Below are 9262 nucleotides of genomic sequence, written 5' to 3' on the forward strand. Positions count from 1 at the left end.
TTAGCTACAAGTCTTTAAAAATTTTTCAGAATAACATGAGTAAAAACAAATTAAAGTATCATAACTTATTGTAAAATAATTTTAAAAGCTATCTATGTAGATTAAAAAATGGAAGTTCAGTTTTTAAAATAAAGGTTGGGGCTATAATGTCACGGCTAATATAATTTGGTTTTCTCGATAAAGATTTCCTTTGAAGCAACTATTTTTAATTACTAAAACGCCACAAAGGGGACGCTTAGGCAATGAGACGTAGCACCAATAATTAACAGTATTGAAATTAAAACAGGTTTAATTTCCACAATAATTAGTGCTTGCTTAGCCTACTCCTATTGTTAAATAACTTTTAACTTTTGTGTTTATAAATTTCAACTCTAAGGTGGAAATGAGTCAAATTTTTTCTTAGCAACTTCCAGCTTAAAAGTCATGTAAAAGTGAGTTAGTGTCAACTAAAAAATTGGTGCTTATGCTAAATCTTAAAAACTTTTAGCAATATATTATAAAGAAAGCTTAATTCAACATTTTAAAAACACTTAACTGCTTTCAGTTACAGAAAGATTTGATAATATAACTAAAAATGTCACTCGACCTAGCTAAATTCTTGGGAGGAAATCCTAATAACTACAACCCTTTTTTTCTAATAATGAGGTTAAACGCTTAAGGAGAAAAAAGTGTAAAGCAGGTGCTATTTACAGGGTAGTCGGCACATTAGTGCTACCGTTTAGTATTGTTTGTATTAAGGCGCTTCTCCGGTGGAGTTAATTTTTAAACCATTCATCAGATTACTCTTTCCACTTCTCTCAGACGAGCAAAGGCGTTATTCACCCTAAACTTTAATTAAATTTATAAAAAATTCCCGTTAAATAATCTAGCGTAACCTACTTTTTTTTTAAAAAGAGTGATTTCAGTAACTGGGTTGTTACTTATGAAGCAAAAACCGGGCATAATTAACCTATCGATTATGAAGGAATCTAAGAAGGTTATTGACACTGTTAAATTGTCGGTAGTTCAAAGTCGTGTTTGCCTTTGTCGTTGTTGGAGGTCCAAAACGGTATTTCTTTATCTAATTCTACTTTTTATCTACTTTTGTATTTTACTTTAATTTGTTATATTTAAAGTCTTTTTATTAATTTTCTGCGTACTGATTATTTAGTTTCCTAAATGTGACGGATCTCATATTGCGCATAATGCGAAAACTGGTGATAACGTGGGCCCAGTTATTGTGGCCTTGGAAGAACTTAATCCTGAAATAGTTTTCAATCCATAAATTTCATTTATACAAGATTTTTGAACAAATTTATTGCGTGCACTCTTTATTAACTTTCATAAAGATTTTTAAGTTTTTATTTAAAAAATTTATAAGAAAAGTTAAAAATAATTTGAAACTTTATGTAGGGTGAAAGTTAACGGTTAAGATTTATAAAGTAACATTTATTTATTACGATTTTGTATGACAAAGTTGTAAACAAAAAGTACAAGCCGCCGTATTTTAAAAAATTTTAAATAAAAGTTTTTCGGCTATTAAGTTAAATGATTTACGAGGTAAATTAAAGTTCCTCAAATACTAATAATTTTCTTTTTTTATATAAAAAAAGAATTTAATAAAGAAATTTCGAATAAGTGGTGTCTATTTGATTTTATCTTTTTTTCAATTCCTTTGTAAGTCTGTGTTTTGAAATCCATGCAGTATAGATTTTGTGTGAGGTTTACTTTATACAATAGGTATTGTTTTACTTTTTTAGGAATATACAAAATTTATGAACTTATAAAGAGATGAGCTGAGCTTTTAAGCAATTTGCAGTTTAAATATCGTAGGGTTTTTATAAAGATTACAAATTGACCGACTACAAAGACGTTTCACTTAAAATAAAGGTAAAACTAATATTAAATAAATATGTTAACTGCTTTTAAAACAGACAATAAGGGAGCTTATAACTAAAGAATACTAGAGTTTAATGGGTACAGACAGAGACTAATTTAAATAATAACCTTAAAGAGATAAAAAGTTTTCAAGAAGGATAAAGAGACTTTATTAATAAATAATGAGTTAATCTCTACGGACTTCTCAAGTATATGTTAGTTACCAGGACGATAACCGTTTAATCTAGAAATAGTGTTATTGTTTTGCTAAAATATTGTTTGAAAGAAATGTCGCGTCGAATAAAGTGGGTGTATACGAAAGTTTTTTATAACGATAAGATAAGTCAAAGGAGCAACAACAGCAATGCTAAACCTTAAATCCTAGCAAAATGCTTCACGCTAACCACATATCTATTCTTGGACGCTTATCTGCATATTAAACCTTTTAGCGTTCTTTAACCTTTATAAGAAACCATGACATAATAGCGCCACGTATATGCAGACAGAGATAGCATTTTCATATATGGGCTGCCATGTATAATTTAATAGTTTTTATTTCCATTGACAACTTATTTAATATAACTTTAGTAGAGACTGTCCTAAAATGCCGACCTGAGAAAAATGGTATCGCCAACCTATTGAATTTTACCATCTTAGGGTTAAGCTCATGTGTGAAAGAATTGTAGAAATATTAAAGTATGTTCTATAACTTTGATTTAATATAATATTACTAAGAAAAGGCTCGTATTATTAACAGATTCTTGTTGTTAAAGGAAAGTTAGCCTAGTGATCCTTCAATACATACTAACATTATCGAATCGTTAAGGAGAAGTACTGAGTACGAAAGAGAACTCTTTCGCTGTGCCTTACACTATTTATTAATAGTAGCTTCTTACCCTCCAATTCCTTTGAAGTTAAATTTTGCTGCCTCTTCCCCTCTGATTTATACTTGCAGTCATAATTTTTATTTGTTCTTACTGAAAAAGGTACTTCAAAGCTTAACATGTTAAGCTTCCTATTTGTGGCTTGCAATAGTATTATTAGATTAATACGCCTGTTTATATACGTAATTTTGTTGTCTCCCGGATTTTTTAAAGCATATAAGTGGTATTTCACCAGCCAACTCGTTATTAGGAATATCAGATATGAAAGGTTAAAACCACCTCACTAGATTACAATCTGAGTTGTCAATTGTGTAATAGTTTTAATGTAAAAAAAAAATTATTTAGTTTAACCTTTATATTCAACAACACTTTTAAATAATAATAAAAATATACAGCCACTTTAGTAACAAACTAAATTATAAAATTGATAAACAGAAAAAATCGAAATTATTTGGATATTTACTTGCCTTCCGAAAAGAATCTCCGCAACTTTCCGGTTGTAGTACTCATATTTGGTGGTAAATTTATTGAAATAAAGTTTTCGCCTACTTTTGTATTACACAGCTTTAGTTAGCGTAATATTTCTTTATTTGCAGTCCCTAACTTTTATAAATAGGCGCTTGGGTTATTGGTTACAAAGCCTGGGGTGCTCTACTTGGAAAATATTTAAGCCAACACGGTAGTTCTCATTTCTTTTTATAAAAAGTATATAAGTTATACGTAAACTCTTAGGTATACTTGTGGTTATACCGGACTACGCCAACTTCCCACAGGCATTAACTTAGCTTATAAATTCGACTACAAGTTTACTGTAAAGAGCAGGGTAGAATTAACGACATGCTGAAAGACGTTGAATATTCTATAAAGTGGACTATAAAAAATTGCTGGAAGTACGGTGGTGTAAGCCTAAGATACTTAACCAGACATAATTTTTTATATTAAAAATTATTTTGTAAATCTAAGGATCCTAATAGCGTCTACCTTGCCGGTAATTTATAAAGATTTCCGCCTTTTATGCATACTATTATTTAAAGAAGGGCACTCGGCCGGCGCACATATTGCAGCCCTTTTTTTACTTTTCCAAGCTGAGCTTGAGAAAGAAAATTGGTTATCAAAGGAGAATTCCTCCGTATTATCTGTTTTTAATTTTTTTTTATATAAAGGCATTTATTATACATTGACGTTGTTTTCTGTTACTAGGAAACTCACATCGAAAATCTGACGGTACCAAAGGTTTCAGACTTTAGAGGCTTTATAGGCATTTCCGGAGCTTATGATGTCTTCCAGTACGCCGAACATTTTCATTCTCGAGGCCTCCATCGGCGCCTTCTTTCATCAATTATGAACCAAGACTTGAAGCATTATTCACCGACTCGACGACTTAAGCTATTCGCCATTGATTCAACGGTAATGCAAGTCTTCCTGGGTAGCCCGCGCCACTGATATCGTCACTTTTTTTGATAAAATAAGAAGACGACTTACTCCACTCTACCACCCTTCGCTCTTTTTCATGGGGCCTGCGATAAGAGCATTCCAGCTGACTCGACTGAACACTTTAGTGAGGCTCTGAAGAATGTCGGCGTTGTTTCCAGTGTCAGATTATACGAGAAAAAGGCGCACACTGATTTCGTTGTTGAGGATCTCATGCTGGGTTCATTTTTCTCGCTTTGGTGAGCGTTCTGCGTAGTTTTAACGTAATTATTTTCTTTTTTTTACGAAATTTTTTAGGCGGTGAAAGTCCACTTGTCTCTGACATTTGTTCCTTTATATATGCTCACTGCCCCTCAAAACACACCTCCTTCTCTTTTCTATCAAGTTCAACGCATTTCCGAGGCATATGTAGTCATAAAATTGATAATAATCTTCCTTTGGTATTATTTTGCTTAAAAAAAGCGCCTTAAACGCTAACTTCTTTTCCAGGTTTGTCGCACAAATGTGAAATGGGCTAAACGCGTAAATCCTTTCTAGTCAACTAAACGTTTTGGTTTTTTAGGCGAAGAAGTCATTATAAAATTTTTCCTTTAGTTCTTTATTGTACCTTTTACGACCTGTAGCTACTTAGCAAACATGCGCTTCTTCTAGTATTATAATTAATAAATAAAGAGTTGGTGTTGTGTGCAAAACATATTTTTTAAAGAAGTATAAATAATTTTCCGAATTCTATATAGAAAGTTTAAAAGCAAAGTTTAATTAACCTAACTGCTTTAATTACAGTCTTAATTACTCAGGTTTATAGTAAAACCCGATGACTCACGGCTTTCAGGGCTCGTCAAATTTCAATTTTACGTGATCAAATAAATTTTTAATAAGCAACGGTAGTACATCTTTTAAACTAAGAGCGCCGTGTTACTACCAAATTTATTGTTTTAGTAAATAAGCACTATTTTTAAGTACTTTATTAATAATTGTGATCTCCTTAAGGTAAAATACTGTCTCAAGCAACTACATTAGAAATGAAAAATTACTTTAAACGGTTAAGTGGGAGGGGAGAAGGATTTTACCCGTCTGTCTCCCTAAAGCTTCAAATGAAAGAGATAATGACAAATTTTTACTTATTAGGGCTCGAGGGCGCATAGGTGTGGTAAGAAAACTATCCGCACCTCTTTTTTTAAGCAAATTTATCAGTTTATATATGCAATACTTTATTCACCACAGGGCTACTTTTTTAAAACCAAAACGAAAGTTTGATTAGAATAAATAAAATTAAAGTGTGGCCGATGATATTTCAATAGTAGTTTATCTAAATAAAACCCAATTAAACAATGGCTCTCTTCGGTTGTAACCTATACATTTACAGTAAATTCAAGACTAACGTATCATAACTCCGCTAATATTACGATATACAGATTTGGCCTTGAATATATAGTTAAGTCAGAAGGGTGGTGGTGTATTAACTTCATAACCAGTGGACTTATTTGTACTTAGATAATTTCATAAGCACTGTTCGCCAAATATTTATAGTACTTTTATATTTCCAGAGTTGAGTTTTGTTAGTAAACCTCCACGGAGCGCTCACTCTTATGGGCTTATTTGAAAACTCTGGGGTTCCTAATAACCTGAGAAAAGTAGTGCCTTTAAGCAGGAGAGGTATTTATTAGAAGTACACGGTTATTCGATTCGTACCAATATACTATAGTGAAAAATATGCTATAAGTTCAGTCCAACTCATACTTTTGTCAAGTATGACTCCTAAATATTTGATATCTGAAAACCATGAGACATCTCCGTTAAGTTTAAGTTATTCATCTCTGGGCGATAAGTTTCCGAAAATATTGGGATACGATTGTAAAAAAATTCGTTCTTGTGCCGGAAACAAAATATTGTTTGGAATTAGGAAGGAAAAAGGCTTGCTTAATATTACAAATCTTTCATAGTTAAAAAAAAATTTCTTAATTTTCAAGCACGAGCCGGAGATTATTATAGTGATGTTATATATAGAATTATTATAGTGAATTAAATATAGAATGCAGCCAATATTTGTGCGAATAGAAGACTTATATCTCAAGCTATAAAGAAAGTTATTAATATTTAATAAATGTTTTTAATGGCTGTCAATGTTATGCCCGGCCTCAAATATATAAAAACTTTAGACCATTACGACAAAATAAGAAAATATTATTTTCTCTTTATACTGTGGTAATTTTACCTACAAACTTCCAGATGATAGATGCCTCAAAATTATCAGAAGTTATTGACGGAATTAGACTTGTATGAGTATAGAGGATTTAAAAGGACAGAATTTTAATCCTACAAAGGTACGTCCCTCTCTGCACTAAGTACGCCCCCTTGTCCCAGTTATAATTCCAAAATCAGATAAGAAATTTACGATACGTCAACTGTCTGCAGAGTTAAAGTCAGTGCTTCAAAAAAATTATTTAAGTTAATGCTATCGATGTGAACTTTACGGCCCATCCAAGGAAACTGTCGCGCCAAGTTGCGTCAGTTGCGGAGAAGAGCATTATTGATTTAAATATTTTTAACTTGAAACACGCATCATGTTCTGTGCTAATTACAATAAAATGATCGAGCGATCTGTCAAGGTCGCCTGCTTCCCGAGAAAATTAGTAACAAAATAAAGGTGAACAGTGGTAGCACTATAACGCTTATATAATCATATTTTATCGTACGCGGATGTTGTAAAAAAGCCTCCCCCGATCTTAATGTAAGCTGAAGAAATGGCAAAAACAAAATAATATAATCCCCATCTAGTAGTATTAACCAAGAATTGAGCTTATATGACTTTGCAAATACTCTATTGAAATGCGTTCGGTCTATACAAGTAACTACCTGAGTTTCGAAAATTTGTTACGAAAGAAGATATTAATATAGCTTTAACATGTGAAACCCAGACAAACAACTGTCATAAAGTAAATAAAGTAAATATTGCAATGACAGAGGCAAACATATGGACGGTGTTACTACAATTACCTGAAAGGCGACAAGTTTAAAGCGTATAAAGTTAATTTTTCTGTACCTTTTTTTTTTGCGGGTAAGTCAACTTTACTTTTTTTAGTATATAATCCATTAAATAAGAAATCTTGTTTCGAAAACTTAAACATACTATTTAAAATGAGGCCGGGAGCTACTTAAAAAATTATGAGTTACCGTATCATTTGACTGTGGTTGGACCTCTAAACCCACGAATATCTCCACAATAAACAACAAGGTTATATTAAATATAGCTGTAAATAAAAATTTACCCATTAGCTACTATTGCTAATTTTCATAAACTCGGACCATAATCCTTTCGTACTGGAACTATTGACAGTTTCACTGTCGGTCCAGAGTTATTTAAAACTCTCTGGAGCTGTTTTAAAAATATAATCAAATAAGCTGTAGTGGAAAACAAAAAAAAAACTAGTAGCAAAGAGCTAGATTATATATGTAAGTAAAAAAACCTATTATTGACCAACTTTTAAGTCTCTTATAACATTATACCTGAATTTTCGCGTACTGACTGCGATGAGACGCAAGCGAAGGAAGATTTTTTAAAGCCCTAGATCGTGGTTAAAGTTACACTACTTGAACTTAACAAAGCGGTCAATAAGGACTAAAAGATCGCTACAATACCATTTGGAAAGATAAAGTTGGTTTAGTATCAAATTCTTCGATTCGTTGCGGTCGTTACTAATATATTTATAAAATAATAATAATATAACGTCACCACTTACTTTTTTAGATTGAATGATTTACGATAATTTTGGAAAAGAGAATGCGTATACTACCTATCAAGAGATTCTATATAAACCTATTGTAACTGAAAGGAAGGTCGATGAAGGAGACCTAAATAAATGGTCTTTGAAATAAAGAAAAGCTCAAAGATTATTGCCAGCATCATTTAGCGAAACCGAAGCCACAGTGTCCAACCTATAAGTAAAAAGGCGGTATGGGTGGATAATATATCAGAAAAAGCGTTAAAACAACTTAAAACTCCTTTGCTACTGCGTATTACCTATAATAATCAGTGCTGGGTTTTTCTAGTACTGGAAGGTAGCTATAATTATTAAAGTACCAAATGTTTTCCTCCTTCTCCTGATGTGAGGCTTATCATCCTATCTAATTATTATCCACTTACAGAAAAGTATTAAAACGATAATTTTTAAAGGCTAGAAGGTGCTTAAACTCAGCTTACTTCAAATAGAAAAGGTCTTAAACGTCTTTACAAATTATACGCCTACTTGAACACATTACTAGAGAATTTAATCGCAAAAAAGTCACTAGGATTGTTTTGCTTAATGTCGAAAAGGCAGTTAACAAAGTTTGGCACGAGAAACTTTTATGTAAGTTGTACTTTCTTAAATTCCTCGTGTCTATAGCTAAATTCAACAACATTTGTAAAACCGATTATTTTAGTTACATGCGGTTCGATATCTTGTGTTCGTTTAGAAAAGTTCCCTAAGGTTCTGTATTTATCCCGTTACTTTTTTCGATTTATATGGTAAAGTTATCTATAGATAGTAACGCTAAAAAGCATAATTTTAAAAAGGATGTTACACTATATTCCTCTTCTAAGGCTTCTGCATTAAATACATTTATAACTAGTTCCTCTTAATGGAGAGTAGAGTGGGCCAAAAATAGAAGATGAAGTTAATATGATTAAGACAAAAGGGTAATTAGGCACCCGAAGAATGCCTTATACATAACAGAGATAATCCTATGATCTTCATAAATTAACTATTTGACATTTAATATGTAAGAAAGTTAAGATAAAATAAAACATACAGCTTATGCTATAAACAAAGCTAGGAAGGCTGTGGCTCCTCCCTACGCGTGCCTAAAACGGAAAAGTGAAGTAATTTTAAAATACCAAGTTGTTGGTATGCAAGATTATTAGTCCAATTTTAACTTATGCATCTCCTATCTGGTGGTACTGCTCTTCTCAGCTGTTAGGATAAATTAGCGTCCCCATAATAGGATATTAAGCCTCCTTCAAATGCTCCGTGGTTTATTAGCAATGCTCAACGGTTAAAGTTTAAACCATCGAAGAATTTATAGAGCATTTAGCGAAAAATATATTTGTA

At 32.0% G+C, this 9262-nt stretch overlaps 1 protein-coding gene and 1 long non-coding RNA gene across 3 annotated transcripts; one reads left to right on the forward strand and one right to left on the reverse strand.

Moving 5' to 3' along the window:
- The first annotated feature begins 2798 nt into the window (after positions 1-2798).
- LOC135139835 (uncharacterized) lies at positions 2799-4736 on the forward strand. 2 transcript variants are annotated; one of them, XM_064070184.1, is made up of 9 exons: positions 2799-2843; positions 3177-3259; positions 3358-3420; positions 3474-3729; positions 3779-3870; positions 3942-4148; positions 4212-4392; positions 4470-4612; positions 4662-4736. In XM_064070184.1, exons 6-9 carry the CDS (start codon positions 4083-4085, stop codon positions 4707-4709), a joined length of 438 nt encoding a protein of 145 aa, XP_063926254.1. In that variant the 5' UTR covers positions 2799-2843; positions 3177-3259; positions 3358-3420; positions 3474-3729; positions 3779-3870; positions 3942-4082; the 3' UTR covers positions 4710-4736. The 2 variants fall into 2 exon arrangements, 1 of the variants encoding a protein (XP_063926254.1); XR_010282206.1 differs by having other exon boundaries at positions 3474-3870; positions 4215-4411.
- Positions 4737-6188: 1452 nt separating this feature from the next.
- Positions 6189-8263, reverse strand: LOC135139833 (uncharacterized). Its single transcript, XR_010282205.1, has 7 exons — positions 8194-8263; positions 7967-8108; positions 7812-7868; positions 7680-7737; positions 7442-7548; positions 7303-7388; positions 6189-7244 (listed from the first exon to the last, which is right to left on the reverse strand). It is a non-coding gene; the product is annotated as an uncharacterized LOC135139833 (long non-coding RNA).
- Between the last annotated feature and the right edge of the window lie 999 nt (positions 8264-9262).

This window comes from Zophobas morio, unplaced genomic scaffold, assembly GCF_036711695.1.
Source record: "Zophobas morio isolate AGI-343-1 ecotype UQ-CSIRO unplaced genomic scaffold, CSIRO_AGI_Zmor_V1 ptg000036l, whole genome shotgun sequence".
NCBI classification, from domain to species: Eukaryota; Metazoa; Arthropoda; class Insecta; order Coleoptera; family Tenebrionidae; genus Zophobas; species Zophobas morio.